This window comes from Parasteatoda tepidariorum, chromosome 7 (genome assembly GCF_982258835.1).
Source record: "Parasteatoda tepidariorum strain Cologne lab strain chromosome 7, Ptep-v5.0, whole genome shotgun sequence".
NCBI classification, from domain to species: domain Eukaryota; kingdom Metazoa; phylum Arthropoda; class Arachnida; order Araneae; family Theridiidae; genus Parasteatoda; species Parasteatoda tepidariorum.
In genome coordinates, this window is record NC_141761.1 from 66,492,880 (window position 1) to 66,511,656 (window position 18,777).

Below are 18,777 nucleotides of genomic sequence, written 5' to 3' on the forward strand. Positions count from 1 at the left end.
AAAAAATATCTATAAAATGAATATTTTTTGAGTGAAAATTTATATTTAAAAAACAAAGAAAAAAAATAGAAAGGAAAATTAATATGAAGAATTTTTCCTTACTTTCGAGTACATTTCATAGAACAAATTTTTTTCAAAAATCGGAAATTAAATTTTAAAAAATAATTTTTTAATTCGATAGTCAGTATTTTTATTAACATTTAATCACTTAATTAAATGAAAAAAATATGTTTTCAGCATTATTCTACAATTATCAAAACAATAACATACATTGATAATTTTATGATTTTGTGATCACACTTAGTCTTTATTTTTTGCGTTCGATAGTGAAAAAGATGAGATAGAAAATAAATAGCCTGAAACATTTTTTTTTTTTTTTTTAATTTAACATAAAGTTCACCTTTTCAAGAAATGAAATAAGCGCAGTGTAAATTTTAAAGAGGTTAAAATAATTTCTTTCATTTTTGTTATAAGAAAATTAATTTTTGACAATAGAGATATTTAATTTTAAAAAAAGTCAACAGATTTCTAATATTTATAATAAATATATTTGGAACAAAAACTTAAGTGATTGTTATAGTATCGTGGTGCTGCCATCTATATGTGATTTAAAGGAACCAATCTATTTAATCTTGTAAACTTAATTCCTTTTTCTTAAATTTATTATCGTTATTTATCGATTTATTTATTTATTTATATATAGATATGTTTTTAATACTAACCGTATTTTCTATTTTTATAATTAATTATGCATCAGTCGAGGAGTTAATCTTAGCTTATGTACTTTTATTGTTAAATTGCTTTGTAGTATTATGAATAATAATAAAAGGAAATCAGGTGATTATTGCTTTTAAGTTGCAAATGACTACAATTTTGTCAATTTTCAAAATTTTTATTGGAATCCTACATTTACAAAAATTCATTTATGTTGCAGCGCAATATTGTGTAATAACCTGTCAGTTCTGCACATGAGATTTCATTCTCATCTGAATCGCTTAGTCATTACTTCAAGAATCAAATTTAATTCAAATTAATATTTCTTTAAATATTAAACCTAATAAATCTTTTAATCCTGTGTGTCTATAAATTTTAGGTACAAAATATATAAAAAAATTGAAGCTGTAATCAAACACTTGAAAGAAATTGATAAAAATACTGAAAACAGCATTTAAAATGGTTGATGTGATTAATTTTCTCTAAGCTATTTATAGTAATATATAATAAAAAATTATTGCATATGTTTGCAAACATAGAATTAAATGGACTTAAAATACACGCAAAGGGTATTTTTTTGTATTTAATAATTAATTGAATTTAATTGTAATTAATTAAATAATTAATTGTATTAATTAAATAATAAATTGTATTGTATTGAATAATTAGTTTTAATTATTGAATAATTAGTTTTAATTATTGAATAATTAGTTATAGTTATTGAATAATTAATTGCATTAATTGAAAAATTAATTGTATTGAATTTATTCTACGATATTAAGTATATTTATTAAGTACATTGAAAATATTGTTAAATTTTGTAATTGTTTCACTTCTCCTTTTATAATAATGAACTAAGGTAGGTGAGAAATTCAGTTTGATCTTTTTATATTTTTTAACATTCCAATAAATGTATTCAAACTAAAAAAACTTGTCTCTAATTGTTTTGAGAAATTATACTTTAACTACTGATGGTACTATATCTGATTAGTACTATAGATTGCTGTAAGAAAAGAACACGTACACGATAAACACATGAAAATTAGTGCAACAGAAAAATTAAATCGTAATTATAAAGTTTAAATTCTCAAAGTGCGGATAGAAAGTAAAATTTGGTAAAATAATCCATTGCTTAGTGAATATCATTTTATCGAATTTCTATCCGTTTTCAGGCAACTGAGATGACTATGAGGTGTAACTTTCCTTTTCGATACCAGAGGGTGTTAACTGTAGTTTGCTTAAATTTCTTCCTAATCATCATACAGTGTATAGAGAGTATAAAAAATTTATATGATTGGAATTACGAGTGTAAAAAAATAGCAGAATTTTTACAATTTAATAACTCTGAAACAAATTCAAAATATTTTTTAAAAAAACACATTTTTGTAACTTCAATCATGAGAGTACGCAGCTACAAAAGTTATAAATTTGGTATTAGTTTTTCCTTTACATCGACGAATTAAAAAAAATTGACCGTCTAAACTATTTAATTACACCTAAACTGATTTGGAAAGAGAGACGACTTACTAATTTTCTGACAAGCCTTCAAGACTATTAACTTTCGCATATCTGATTTTAGCTTTCAAAAAATCGAATAAAGCGGTGCAAGAAAGAAAGAAAAGAAAATGTGACAATAATTAACTAAAATTAAGGACCGTATTATTTTTTTTTTTTTTTTGAATGGGTAGAGTTTTATGTTGTTTCATCCAATGGTTTTTAGATCACAAAAATTTCACGAGTCAATGGAGACTAAGTAACAAAATTAACCGTTTGCCACTGGCTATCTGACAATAATTAACTAAAATTAAGGACCGCGTTATTTTTTTATTTATTTTTGAATGGGTAACATTTTATGTGGTTTCATCCAATGGTTTTTAGATCACAAAAACTTCCCGAGTCAATGGGGACTAAATAACAAAATTAACCATTGCCACTGACTATATGACAATAATTAACTAAAATAAAGGACCGTATTATTTTCTTTATTTATTTTTGAATGGGTAGCGTTTTATGTTGTTTCATCCAATGGTTTTTAGATCACAAAAATTTCACGAGTCAATGGAGACTAAGTAACAAAATTAACCGCTTGCCACTGGCTATCTGACAATAATTAACTAAAATTAAGGACCGCATTATTTTTTTATTTATTTTTGAATGGGTAACATTTTATGTGGTTTCATCCAATGGTTTTTAGATCACAAAAACTTCCCGAGTCAATGGGGACTAAATAACAAAATTAACCATTGCCACTGACTATATGACAATAATTAACTAAAATAAAGGACCGTATTATTTTCTTTATTTATTTTTGAATGGGTAGCGTTTTATGTTGTTTCATCCAATGGTTTTTAGATCACAAAAATTTCACGAGTCAATGGAGACTAAGTAACAAAATTAACCGCTTGCCACTGGCTATCTGACAATAATTAACTAAAATTAAGGACCGCATTATTTTTTTATTTATTTTTGAATGGGTAACATTTTATGTGGTTTCATCCAATGGCTTTTAGATCACAAAAACTTCCCGAGTCAATGGGGACTAAGTAACAAAATTAACCATTGCCACTGACTATATGACAATAATTAACTAAAATTAAGGACCGTATTATTTTTTTATTTATTTTTGAATGGGTAGCGTTTTATGTTGTTTCATCCAATGGTTTTTAGATCACAAAAATTTCACGAGTCAATGGAGACTAAGTAACAAAATTAACCGTTTGCCACTGACTATCTGACAATAATAAACTAAAATTAAGGACCGCATTATTTTTTTATTTATTTTTGAATGGGTAACATTTTATGTGGTTTCATCCAATGGTTTTTAGATCACAAAAACTTCCCGAGTCAATGGGGACTAAATAACAAAATTAACCATTGCCACTGACTATATGACAATAATTAACTAAAATTAAGGAGCGTATTATTTTTTTATTTTTTTTTTGAATGGGTAACATTTTATTGTGTTTCATCCAATGGTTTTTAGATCACAAAAACTTCCCGAGTCAATGGAGACTAAATAACAAATTTAACCGTTGCCACTGACTATGCGACAATAATTAACAAAAATTAAGGACCGTATTATTTATTTTATTTTTTTTTGAATGGGTAACATTTTATGTTGTTTTATCCAATGGTTTTTAGATGACAAAAATTTCCCGAGTCAATAGAGACCGAATAACAAAATCAACCATTGCCATTGGCTATACGACAATAATTAGCTAAAATTAAGGACCGTATTATTTCTTTTATTTATTTTTGAATGGGTAACATTTTATGTTGTTTCATCCAATGGTTTTTAGATCACAAAGATTTCCCGAGTCAATGGAGACTAAATAACAAACTTAACCGTTGTCACTGGCTACAATGCGATACAATGTAGCAAATGCCAATTAAAAAAGTTACTGCAAATCGCCACTCGATTGCTGCTCTTTTTCGTCAAAAATACACCTCATGAGTAGGACTGGGCTATAAATCGATGTATCGAGACATATCGATTTAACGCATATATCGGCAAGACGATACAGCGACTTTCATTCAAGGCGATGCATCAGAAATCTGATTTAAGCCGTCGAGTAAAGACAACTAGCGCAAAACGATATAGCGATATAAGACACGCAAGGATATAAGAAAACGATATAGCGATATAAGACTCTTCTCTTACGTTCCGATGTCGACTCGCGCTGTGGAAGACGATGTTCGTTTCGTTATGTTGAAATGGCCCAGAGTTTTGAGAACACATATCGTTATATCGCATGTTCCTTTTCGCACCTCGTAGCTTTTTTTTTTTCTTTGTCGCGACTTTTCTTGTAGATTATTTTCAGTGGGACTAACTTCGTGATCGCTGATGTTACCTTGTTCTGAAGGTAATCTATTATTGAAAAGAATATATAAAGAAGAGTTTCTTCATTAATTAGATAAGTTTTTTTTTAAAAAAAAACTTCTTTTTATTTTTAAATGTGAAAATTATCGGCAATCTAATTTAGGCGCCCATAAAGAATTGAATTTGTTAGGTTATTTTTTTACTTTCTTTTAATTAATTAAAACATTTTTGGATGAAGCTTCTAATAATTTAATGAGTTTTTATTACTGATTTTAAATTTATAAATCTTGTTGTTTTTATTTTTAGAAATAAAGTTGAAACAAAATTTATTTTTGTCATTTGGATTTGGACATAAGTCAATCAACTTTGTTTATACAAAAAAATTTGAAAGGTTTGCGTATTTTATTCATTTTTTTAAATCATATTAGCACTTCGTTTTATTAGAGAGTATAATAATTTTTCTAAAAAAATATTCTTTTCATATTATTTGTTAATTAGCTAAATATATTATCGAATATCGCAATTTTTTTTATTTTTAAGAAATTAAATCTTACTTTGTTTTTCGTTCATAATTCGGTCATTATTTAATTTAATTTAATTATTTATCTGAAATGATAAGGTCCCGCAGTGGACTGATCGTTAAGACACGGCTCCCTGCAGATCACCGAAGTCAAGCATCACTTGCTGCGGTCAGTGTGCGGGTGAGTGACCACTTGGATCAGTCTGCGTATGGACCAAGGGTGTGCGGTATTGGTCCTCGTTAAACTGTTCTACCGTAAAGTGCTCGACTTCGCGTGCAGGTCGTCGAGCTACCGAAGCGAGGGCACCATCCCATCTGCAGAGGATCAAAATTGTGATGGCATGTCTTCGGATCATCCTCAGGGATGTTTCCCAGACCGTCGCCAATAGCCCATTGTGCAGTTCTAGTGTGACGTAAATGAACTATAACAGAACTATAATAACTGAAATGATAATAAAAAATAGTGTTTTAAAAGCGTTTTTGTTTTTCTAAAATTTACTTAGCACTTTGTTTTATAAACATACAAATACTTTTTAACGTTTCACTTAGAAATTGTACATTACGATCGAACTTAATAATTATGTAATTATTTATGCATAATAGTACAAGAAAATATTAGTTTGTAAAAAACGTTTTAAAAAAAGTTTTTAACACTTTGTTTTACGCGTATTATGAATTTCTAAACAAACATTTCAATAAATATTTTAAGTAAGATTTGTACATTGTAGTCAATTTATTTAATATCTTTCTAAGCAAAACATATATATCTTCAAATTTATAAATTGATTTAAATCAATCTGAGTATGAAGTTTTAACAGAAATCTGACTTTCGGCGCCTTACAAGTAAATGAAATTCAAAAATACTATATCGTGATACATCGCTATATCGCGATGCAAAACTGGCGATGCATCACGATATATAATTTCTAATATCGCCCAGTCCTACTCATGAGCCTTTTTTTAATATTGTCATTAAATATGGAATAATTAAGAATCTTTTGCAGTATTATAATAATTACTTTTTTTAACGCTATTAAAATTTTTCTTCATTTTATAAATTAAGCATGCAATGTTTACCTAATTTTAAGAATTAATTTTGAGAGTTATTTTTTACTCGTGTAAGATTTTCAATCTTGTAAAAGGTGTCCACATGTCATGAAAAGTGGCCACTCTTCAGTTGTAAAATCTCCTAATTTTGTCACATCGCGGAGACTTGGGCGACTTTGTTTATTATTTCATCTTCGATTTTTCTTATCTCACAAAATGGCACTCTTCAAATTCCAGAGGCAATATTTGTTCTTGTATTGTTTGTATACAATATTAATACACTATTATTATCCCCAATAATACAATACCTCCACACTTCAATAATACCATCATTTAATATCATTATCAATCAAGAAAAATCATTCATCTGGCGATCTTGGCGCTCTTTTAATTCAATCTGGCGATACTGCGATGAAGACAAGATAATACGGAGTAGCAACCCTGTTTAATGGAGAAGTTTTTCATCTCCCGCTGTTCCAGTCCATAAACACGTGAAGTCGGATGCAACAGGAGAACTCAACGCACAATGATTTGGATTATTTTATTCATATGCATTTTGGAAAGGGCGCACGCTGGTTATAAAGGTAAATATATTATACCATCTTTTAAAAAAATGTCAATGGGTTGTACCATAAACATCGTCACAAATAATTCCAGTCATTTACTTTTTATTTAATAGCCTGTGTTATTACAATTCTTTATCAATTTTTTTTACAATCAAGCAAGTATTAATTACCTCAAACAGCAGAAAGTAAAAAAAAAAATTGGCCGTATTATTTGGGTTGTAAGATTACAATTTTTACTAGTGTTAATTATCTCAAACGACAGAAAATTAAAAATTTGGTTGTTTTATTTAGGCTGTCCATAAACATCGGGACAAATAACTACAAACATATACTTCTTATTCCATAACCAGTGTTAATACAATATTTTACCATTGTTAATTATCTCAAATGGCAAAGAATTACAAATTTTGAATTCGTTATTTTTTTTATATAATAAATGTTAGTTTATGATGTTACATACCTTATAATATCATTTTAAAATATAATAAGATAATATTTTGAAATATCTTGTCATATTATTTTAAAGTATTTTGTGTTTTTATTTTACCATTCCTTTTTAAATAAAATTACATTTCTTTTTGCTAATATTTTCTTTCAGCAAAATCTAGAAAATTTCATTTCTTCATGCTTTTTAAAAAAATATATCTTCTTACATTTATTTCAGCTAAACTTGCAATTAACTTCCAGTGTCATTTTAGAAATAAAGAACTGTGTGAAAATGAGTCTTTGAGTTCGTAAATAAATAATCGATAATATATCATTATTAACATTGTAATCTATTTTTTTTTTCATTTAAAATTACTTCGAAATTGTTTTATTCTTACCATAAAGCAATAATACTAATATATACTTATTTATCAGTGCTTTTTTGTAGATAATCATTGCTGCGCTTGTATAAAATTTCCTTCATTCATAACTTTGTTCTCTTCTTGTTTTTATATTTCTGTTCAAAATTTGAAACATTTTTTTTTTTAAATAAATGTTTTTCGATTAGTTGACAAAAAGTATTCGAAAAATTAAAATTACTTTTTTTTTAATGATTTTACTTTTAGCGATAAAACACATTTCTAAACAAAATTTAATATCTTAAATTTAAGAAAAGTCTTGAATTGAAGGAGTTTAAGCAAAATAAATGATTTCTAAATTTTTCAGTTATCTTTTAACTTGAACTTAATTAGAAGAAGACTATTAACAAAGCTGATCCGTAATGGCTCAGTGGTTCAGGCACTGAACCGTTATGGTGAATGGCTGCTGTTGGATATATGCGTCCTTAAGTTGGATACTGGATTTATCTTTGACCAAAATATTGGAGCTTTGAAGGCAGAGATTTCAAAAACATTGGGGGGAAATGTATATTTAGTAATAAAAATTAGTAAAAGTATGTAAAGTACTCAGAGACGAGACCTATTTGTGCCTTATAACGTAATTTAAAATATTTTCTCGACGAATTCATAGATATATTTAAGGATAGGCCTTCTCATCAATCAGACTAATTTTGCTTAGTTTATTGTTTCTTTTAATTTATTTAATTCGATGAACCAAATCAATTCAGTGATCCTAAAAGCTTTGAAGAACTAAATCAGCTTCTGAAAAGAACGATTTAAATTAGGAATTTACATAAATAGGCATGAATAACTTGAATCAATGACTCAATTAAATCATTAAATTTTCGGTCTATTCTATATCATAATCAGTTCTAGTTGATTCAATTTAGAAATACTCATAAATAATAACCTAAGCCAAACAGAATTTTAAAAAATTTAGAGTTAACAGTTTTCTTTTTTAAATAGTGTTTAGGTCCAGATGGAAAATATGTAACTTTTTTAATTGATAGTAATCAACTTATTCGAACCAATGAGTAAAGCAGATTCTTATGGCATTGATTCAAATCATTTTTAGTGAATTCAATAACTACTACGACTCTGTTAAGTGAGCGGATTCAATTGATTAAACACATTGATAGTTTGTTCGCCCAAAATTTTTTTAGCAACTGAAGAATAATGTTTATACAAGGTTACTAAATGCGTCTACACATTTTCGCAATAAAACAAGAACACCAGTTAAAGCGAGGTTTTTGATTTGAAATTCCGTAAATTCATGTAAAACAATTACTTACGGGATCGTTATATCTATAACTGACAGTATTGATATATTGCGTGACAAACAAATAAAATTTATAAACTGATGATTTCTCTCTTGGATATCTCTCTTGGATATTTCTCTCTTGAAAGTGCTCAGGTTTTCATTTCTTTGCTATGAGTTACAGAGATATTAAAATTTCAAAGAAAATAGCAGGATATGTTTGATTTATAGAAATTGAAAACATTTTATAAAACTGAAATAAAAAAATGCTTTATATTTTTATGAAAAACAATAGATTTTGTAGACAAATTTAATTATTTCAAATTTATTATCTTTCTATAAAATAATTTTTTTTTTCAAATATATATATTCCTTATGATTTGTTTTGCTCGAATTAAAATATTATTAAGACATTGCTATATACTGATCCGCAGTTTCTTTTTATTGATTTGATTGAAGAAACCAAAAAGAAAAAAAAAACCTTGTTTTGTTTCGTGTGGTAAATAACTTGTGGTGCTTAAATCCCCAAATCATTCTGGTCAGCCACAAAATGATTTGGAGGGATTTCCTTTCTTGCAACAGACATCTGAATCACCTTTAATAATTGACAAACTTACTAAAATTGCAACAGACATCTGAATCACCTTTAGTAATTGACAAACTTACTAAAATTGCAACAGACATCTGAACTTTCAAATTTTTTTCATGTTCTTTTATTTTTAATTTCATCAAAACTATAAAAAAATAAATTAAAATGCTTAAATTTTCGCAATTTTATTAATTCTACTTAAAACATTACCATAAAAAGTGAAATTATTGATAAAAAAAATTCATTTGCGTTTCGCCTTTGATCATTCTATTTATAATGTGCATTACTATTGCTTGATTAAAAACTTCATTCTCTTCACTTTTGATGATTCACTCAAATAAATTTTGATGATTTGAAAGTGAATAAAATGTCACTTTCAAATCATTTTTGTTTCTTCTCATTCACGCTAGGCAAGTCTTGAAAATGGGCTCATGTTTTTAAGTGCTTGAAATATTTTCCCTCTTATTTCCTACTTAATATGTTTTTGAAGCGAATAAAATTTTTAATCAAGCAATACCTTATTGCTTCAGTTTCGTGGAGTTAGTTATTTAATATTTACTAATTTTTCACAAATTTTGCAATTAAATATTTCTAATTCTAATTCTAACTTTTACATAACAGAAAGTTTAAACTAAATAATTTGTCATTTATATAAAAAAAAAAGCAAATAGAAGCATCCGATAGAATCGGTCAAGGAATTCGTACCGATGAATATTCCATGAGACAAAATTTCATTTTACGGACATTCTCTGTGTAAAATTTAGAAAAGTTGTTAGAAACTAAAATTAAATGTTTCTTTGCATTGTTGTTATTTTTAAACCTCGAAATAAAAATTATGTTTTTCAAATTGTTTGGTTAATTTGAATAAGTTTATATCAAACTAAATATTTTTAGAAAGCGTGAATATGAATCGCTTTAATAACTTTTACAAAAGATAGCTACGATATTCAAATTTTGTAAGACTGAATAATAATTATTTTTAATCAGAACGTTTGAATGATTCCTCGTAGAGTTAGCTTAATATTAATTAATATATTAGTCAAAGGAACATTTTTCAAATTTGCATTTGTGCCTGAAGTACCTTAGTATCAAGTGTGCATCTGTAGAATATAAATTTTATTTATATTAATTAAAAGAAATCTGTGTACATTTATAATTATCATATTACTGTGGAATCCGTCTATATACTGCAAAAAAATTAGGATCAAATTATGGTATAAAGAACAGCACTCAGAGTAAAGCACTCCTGAAACAAACCGTTCTAAGCCAGGGAGTTGTAGGGTAAGGCTCCACAATGAGGGTAAGGCACCACAAATGTTGAGGGTAAGGTTCCACAATTTCGTCACCAACCATATGATTGTGGCAATGTGGTTAGCACTGCGCGTAGGCCGCCTTTAACGATGGGTCAGACAAGCTGGTACCCATCGATCTGAAGCTGGGTGAGGGCTTCAAGGCACCACTGGGGATACCTGAGTGCCGGTACTTTTTACCTTAAAAGCACTTTTTACCAGAACATGTTACGGAACAAAAAAATCTGATATACCGTCAATTTTTCAGTAGCAATTACTGAAATCACTGAATCACTCTAATTAAATAAATATCACTGTTAAGATTACGGCATAATATGTTATGAAAAAATTGGATTTTGCTATAAAATACATTTTACGGATGATGAACTCAAAGTACCGGTACTTTATAACGTTATTAAGTACTTTGAAACGTTGTAGATATATGTTGACTGAAATCAAATTCATTCAACTTTTCTAGAGTATACTTATTTGGACGCTTTTTTCTTTTGATACAGGTAATTTAGAGACTGGGATGAACTGTAAAATAAACTTCCTTTAAAATATCGACTAAAATTAGAACACAGTAAAAAAATTCGGATCAAATAATGGTATAAAGTTCCGGCACTTTGGTTGCATGATCCATAAAATCCATTAATCCGTAAATACCATGAAATCCATTTTACCGTAAAATATTATACTGTAAATTTTACAGTAATATTTATTTAATTAGTGTAATTCAGTGATTTTACGGCAATTACTACAGTAATAATTACGGTGGATAGGCTTTTTTCCTCAAAAGCACTGGCACCTTAAGTTCCGGTACTTTTTACCCTAATTTGATCCAGAATTTTTTACAGCGTATATTACCGTTTGCTGTATTTTTTTGTTGTTTTGTTATGATGAATGTCTCGATTAACAATTCTGGGATGAGTTAATTCATTCTAGGCTCCCAACGGGGGTGCTTTTGCCCCAAGTGGGTGGTAAAGACAATTAGGGGGCCGCTAGCTAATTAATTAGTAATAGGGTGAACCGGGTGCGAATCCCAGTCGATACAAATTCTGCATCTGGCTTGCACCGACCACAGTGCTGCCGTGAAATAACCTCAGTGGTCGAAGGATCATGGGTTAGAATCCCCTTGCCATCATGCCCACCGTGGGAGGTTCTCGTGGTCTTCCTCTCCGTGTAACGAAAATGCTGGTTAGTTCCATCAAAAAGTCCTCCACGAAGACAAATTTCTCCCACAACTTGATCCAGGAGTTCCCTTGTCTTCTGGATTGGGCTCAAAATTACTAGGCTACGTAGTTGAACATTAGCAGTCGTAAACCCAAAAATTGGGTCGGCTGTTCAACGACGGTTACAAAATTATAAAATTATAATTCCTAAAAGAAACTTGATTTGATAAAAACTATTATCATTTCTACCTCAAAGCAATAAAAGTAAATTCTAAAATTGTTATTTCTTAACTTTTGTGATTTTTAACAATAACACGAAAAAGTATTGTAATATTCACACAAATTTATCTACATTTTAACATTAATTTTGCATTGATTTATCCCTATTTTAACCTTGATCATCACATTGATTTGTCCACATTTTAGCTTTGATCTTCTCATTAATTTATTCACATTTTAATAATGGCCTTCACATTGATTTATCCACATTTTAACATTTAACATTTTGAAATTTTTCGAGCCAACGGATGCAATTTATAAGGCAATAAAACACGATTTTTTAAAGCCAGAAATTTAGTATTCAATAATTTTTAAATGCGTAAATTTTTGTTTACTTTTCTTTTAGTTTTAAGTAAATGGAAAGGGGTATTATCAAAATACAATTATCTTCAGTCAGCCGACTGTTAACTTATAAAATATATAACTATGTGGTTAGTTGTTTAAATAAGTTTCTTTTAGTAGTAGCTGCATTAAAAAGGACAAGCAAAGGATTGCAAGATAAACTGATTACATTCATAAATATCATTCGTTTCGCTTTTTTTTTAATAAAATATAAGAAAAATATTATTTAATAAAGCATTTAAGTTAAACTTCGAATGTTATGTTGAATTTGTTTTTATGAAAACACTTAAATTCTTTGTTTAAGTTATTTTTATCAATTTAATATAATAAACAATTCCAGTATACATTACATACAATACATTGATCATTACGCCTATTTTCAATATCTTAAAGGAATGATTATTAAAAGTGTATAATAACAAGATTAATAAACTTTAAATGGACAAAAAAGATTATTAAATAATTATTTAACTTTTTTTTTTTTGCAAAGGAAACGCTGAGAATTTTTTGACTCGCAAAAGGGACAGTGATCTAAAATAAGTTGGGAACCTCTGCTTTAACATTTCTTCTCTCAAAAAAAAAATGCAATAAACTTTCTTCCAAATGTCTTTTTTTCTCAAGAATTTTTTCTCAAAAATGTTCGAAATAATATAATTTTAGGAAATTATAAAGACTATCTAAACGCAATCAAGCCTCAGAAAAATGCACTTTCAATCTCTTAGCTATATCATGTTTAAAAAAAAACGCAGAATTTTTATTAAATATTTTGTTACGATACTGGTGGTCAGTGAAAGTGTTCCCTATAAAGGCTAGAAATTTCCTATTTTAAAGTAAAGACTAAAAATAATTATTATTAATTTATTACGTTATTGTAAATTTGGTTTTATTAAAAAAAATATTAAAGCTCCTTAGACTAATTCGCGATGCTTCATGAAAGAAACGCAGTTTAATTGAAAATAAATATATTTTTCAATGAAAATATAAAATAATTTCTTTTCGAATAAATTCAAGTATACCTTATTTTTCAGAAATTTTTATGATCAATACTTTCTTTATTTCGTAAAAATAAATAACTAAAAATTATAATGCACATTTTTCCTAAATAATTTTACATTAATAGTATAATTAGATGTCATTAATATAATAAAATAACTGCATTAGTACAATGAAATAATATTAATAACATAATATTATGGTTAATGATATGAAATTGTAATAATTTTTGTGAAATCAATTATTATTGTTAATATGAAATTAATTCTTATTACTATCATGAGTTAATTAATTATTAATACTGAGAAATTAAATATGAATTTTAAGTACAATACTATTTATGAAATTATGTGATATTATACGCACTTTTTATGAAATTATGTGCCTTTTTTAAATGTATTTTAAGTTAGTTTAAAAATTATTATTTAAACACTTTTGAAATATATGTCTAAAAAAGTATGTTTGAAAAATATTTTTTTACTATATTTGTTTAACAAAATTGGTATTTTCTTCGTAAGATAAGATGATGATATTTTTTTTAAATTCAATTAAATCAGGCGTAACAAAATTTTGTGTAAATAATAATGAATAAAGAAAAAGTCTGAGTTTTATTTTAAAGTCTATAGATTTAAAAAAGAAACTCGGCATTGTAAATTGTTTTCTTTTCAGTTTTAAAAAACTGGAATTATATTTTTGCTGTGTTTTATTTTATTTTATTTTACTTTATTTATTTATTTTATATTTTCCTTTCATTCATTTATTTTATTTTAATTTTATTTATTTATTCATTTTGTTTATTCATTTATTTTATTTTTATTTTATTTATTTATTCATTTTGTTTATTCATTTATTTTATTTATTTATTTATTTTGTATATTCATTTATTTTATTTTTATTTATTTTGGTTCTACAGTTTGTACTGTACATTATTAGTAACCATTGAAAACTTTAAAAAATTTTATGTGTATTACTTACTACTGTTTCATTTTTAATAGATATCTTGTTTTCTAAAACATATTCACTTTCTTATAAAATATTTGAAACAGTAAAGTTAAGTTTCTAATTAAGGTCCGGCTTCAATAATTACAATTAAATAGTTTACTAAGAGATTCCTTGGCTTAGAGCAACACGTGGAGCATGAAATCAAATTGATATATTTGTCAAGAAATATTCTGTCAACTTTGATTTATGTACAAAAAATGCAACCATGCCTTTAGTACTGAAAGTGAGTAGATTAAAGAAGTTTTATTCATATTCATGAAAAACCCTGTGCGTAATTATAAGTCGTAGTTGCCCCACCATTGTGTAATGCACCGTAAATTGTCATTACAAGGATTGAGTATGTATAGCGTATACAACGCAGTCAATCCTGTATGCATGTTTTTATATGATTAATCTTTTTTTTTAATTGATATTTATAAGCATAATAAAATTAAAGTTAAAATATTGAACAGAAAATTATTCAGAAAAAAATAACATAAAAAATACTTGAAATTGTGACCCAGTAAGAGATATTCCTAGGCAGTATTATTTATACATGAAATTTCTTAATATCTTTAGAATAGAAAGTTAATAGATAAAGGAAATTTTATTCATATTCATAAAAAAAAACTGTGCGAAATTATAATTCATAGTTGTCCCACCGCCATGTAATGGAATGCAATAAAACTTTAAATTGGAATTACAACAATTAGTAAGAATGGCGTAAATAACGCATTCAATCGCGTATGAATATTTTTTTGTGATTAAGCATATTTTCTGAATTGACGCTTATAAGCTTAATAAAATTATAATCAAAATTTTGAATAAAAAGTTATTCGAATTAAAATTAAATAAAAACATTATAAATCGTGAACCATTTAGAGATGTACCTAATAGACCTGAAAACTTAAATTTTCAGTTAACAATCAATGGCCAGTAGACTCTAATGACTTAATAGCCACTTTTTCTTCAAACCTTTTGAGTCGATGACAAATATCGATATGCCCTTTCCACTTAATAGCCACTTTTTGTGAACTTTTTTTTTTTGCTTGTATTAATTTTTTCTTAGAAAAAATCCATATTAAGAAAGTAATATACGGCTGAAGGCAAAATACATTCAATGTATACATTCAATGTATTCAAAGAACTCTTCTCCCACATGAATCTTTCCACCACAAATTCAGAAATATCGAAATTTTGAATGAGGACATTCGACATTTTAATAAAAATTCAGCTCAAAAAGTGACTGTTTGTTTATTTAATTTAAGTCACAGCTTTTTTTTTGTGTTGACTCTCCACGTGGCGAGTGGTTGTTTTCAGGTCTTCCCTAGGCATACATACCTAGTGCATACTGTCGCTTGAAAACTTTCAAATCACATAAATCGTCGAATAGTGGCACTTATAATTCGCACAAATTCTTACAAATATGCACTAACAATTTCCATGAAAATGTTATAAAATGATGGTTTCTAAAAAAAAATTCCAGTTTCAGTGGTTAACCAGTAGAGTAAACAGTACCAAAATTTCTCAGAAGTATACTTATACTCTTACGTTTCTTACGCCGTTAGGAGCATAAGGTAACCAGTCTACTTCTCCATGCTGTGATCTTAGGCTTGGTATCTAGCTTTATTTAATCCTTAACATTTCATTCTTTTAAAATCCGTCTTCAATTGTCTCAGCCAAGTCATCCTTTCCTTTTTTCTTTTGCCAACAGGAGCCCAAGAAAGAGCATTATGTTTTCATGGGCTTATTATTTTATTTTATTTTTTTCTTGGCGTTCTTTGTACATGTCCCGTCCATTTCCATATTTTCTTAATGATTTCGTCTTCTATAGTATGTAAGTTTGCTCTTATTGTTTTGTTTCTAATTTTAACAGGCCAAAAGATTTTGAAAAATTTTCTGGGACAGTTGTTTTGAAAAATTATAAGTCTCCGGATGTCTGACTTTCTAAGACATCATGTTTCAGATCAAGATAAAATTGGTCTTACTGGTTTATAAATATTTTTTTATTCTGTATTGAATACTGGCTGACGTCCAGAATCTCAAAAATTTTTTAAAAACACCTAAAAATAGAGTATAAAAACTGAAAAAAAGAAGAGGGGGAATTTTATTTTATAATGCTTATGCTTGCATTTCATTAGATATACTTATTCATGCATTTCATTAGATATACTTATTTCATTAGATATAATTATTTTTTTTTTTAAATTGAAAAATAGACATGAATTTTTATTATTTTTTTTTTTAAATTCATTTTTCAGATCAAAATGCTAAAAGAAAAGTAGCATTTCTGAATCAAAACCATTAAAATTAGAAAAAAAACGGTAAATTAATTTTAAAAAAAAAATCTAGGGAACGAGTTTGATACAAATACTGGATCCTGCCTAATTCGGGAGTGGGGATTCCAAATCTAAAATTAGTTTTCTTTCTAAAGCTATAGAATTTTTTTAGATGACATTTTTCCTCTATTTTTTTTGTCAAAATTACAAGTTGAAAAAAGCGTAATGCTGCGTAATGAGTCTTGTTAATGCTGCGACAAACGTCTAAGGGAGTTAAGGCACGTAATCAGGATTACATTTGCATAGAAATCCATGACCGGAAATATTGTCATGAGCGAGTACAGGCACTTATGACATGGTCAGAAGCACACGAAAAGACAGTTCATAATAGGGAAGCGCCCCTAGCAGTGTATGATGATATTTCCGGACATGGGTTTCTATGCAATTTTAATCCCGATGATGAGCACTTACTCCCCAAGAAATTTGTAGCAACATTTACGAGACCCATGGTAATAAATATCGCTTTTCAACGAATACATTTCACAAAAAATTGACTGAAAATGTCATTAAAAATGCTGTAGCTTTTAAAGAGAAACTGATTGCAGATTTGAAATCTGCAAAGTGAAAATCCGTTAAAAAACAGAAATTAAAGCGAAAGAAAAATCAGCGTAAACAAGAGCAAGTTTAAAACTGAATGTTTAAAAAATATTTTTGGGGAGAATGAATTAGCTTATGGGTGGCACAAAATGTGCTATGTTCGATCCTATTTCGAACCGAAAATGTGTTAACAGAATTTTTAGTGACAAGAGTCTTGATCTTCACTGTAATTATCTCTGCATCCTAAAATTCCAAAGTACCTCGATTAAAGAAAACAGTTCAGATTTTGAAAAACAGAAAAAAAGAAAAAAGTTGGAATGTCAAGGACATGTATGACTTTTGATGGGTTCTTTATCTTGTGACTGTTTTTCAGTTGAGTTACTAACTCTGTTTCTACCACTTCTTAACTTTCTCGTTGTTTATGTTTGTACGTGACTTCGCATTAAAATTACTAACGCGTAAAAGGGTACCCTTTGCATTTTCAATGTCAAAACTCTGCGAAATTAAGGATAATTAACTTCTCCACTGTCAAAACTCCAATCGAAAAATATATTTATCCTTTTTTCCAAACATTTAATCATTATGATTTATATAGAGGCGTGGTGAAATTTTTATCTTCTTTTTTAGGAACCAAACATGATACATAGTTCTTTTCATATGCATGCCATAGACGTCAGCATATTAATATTCTGCCTCACCACTTAAATACAAAAGTTAGTTTCAAATATTAAATTTTATTTCGATTAGAATCAGTCATACACAGAGAAAAGAATTCTGGTAAAATTACCGCACTGTATGGTAATGACATTTCTGGTTTAAAAAAATAATAATAAATAAAAAAAAACATTATCATATTTCTGGTAAAATGCAAATCTTAAAAGTAAATTTAAACGAATAAATGGTTTTCATGCTATGCTCGAAGATATCATGATAAAATTACTAAATTTTACCTCATTTACCAATTATCGATTACCAATTATCGATTACAATATATTGTTGTTAATTTTACCAAAATCATTACCAAAGCGCTTCGATAAAAATTACCAAGCATTGTGGTGTCCAGAAACACGTTAAGTTTTACCATATTCTGGTTGTTTTGACTATACTTTTTTTTTTCTTACAATTGGATTCAGTCGGAGCGAGCGTTTAAGTTTAGTTCTACTTTTTAGTTCTATTTGGGTACAGTTCAACTAACTGGCACATAAAATTTCTTAAATTTTAAAACAATTCCAAAAAACGGTCAAATTCACAAATTAGATAAAAATTTGAAATCGCTTGCATTTCGAACAATTTTTGAAATAATAAGTGGACTTTATTTCGAAATTGGAAATTCGTGATCATTATTTCATAACTCATTTCTTCGATTTTACTTTCTTTTTAAAAAATTGGGGAAATTACTTAAGCATACCCATATTTGAACAATTTCAATCCCCTCATTTAATAGAATGTTACATTTCTTAATATTCTGTTAAATTTCGTGTTAGGCAAAATTCATTTCCTTTGTTTA

General features: G+C 27.6%; 1 protein-coding gene across 1 annotated transcript in view; it reads left to right on the forward strand.

The window, feature by feature from the left end:
• Positions 1 to 6,529: 6,529 nt before the first annotated feature.
• The window catches only part of LOC107452295 (uncharacterized), a 47,159-nt gene continuing 34,911 nt past the window's right edge, over positions 6,530 to 18,777 (forward strand). Inside the window, exon 1 of the mRNA XM_087167961.1 lies at positions 6,530 to 6,685. Within this exon, the coding sequence (XP_087024087.1) occupies positions 6,628 to 6,685 (58 nt within the window). The 5' untranslated portion in view covers positions 6,530 to 6,627. The remainder of the gene's footprint in view (positions 6,686 to 18,777) is intronic.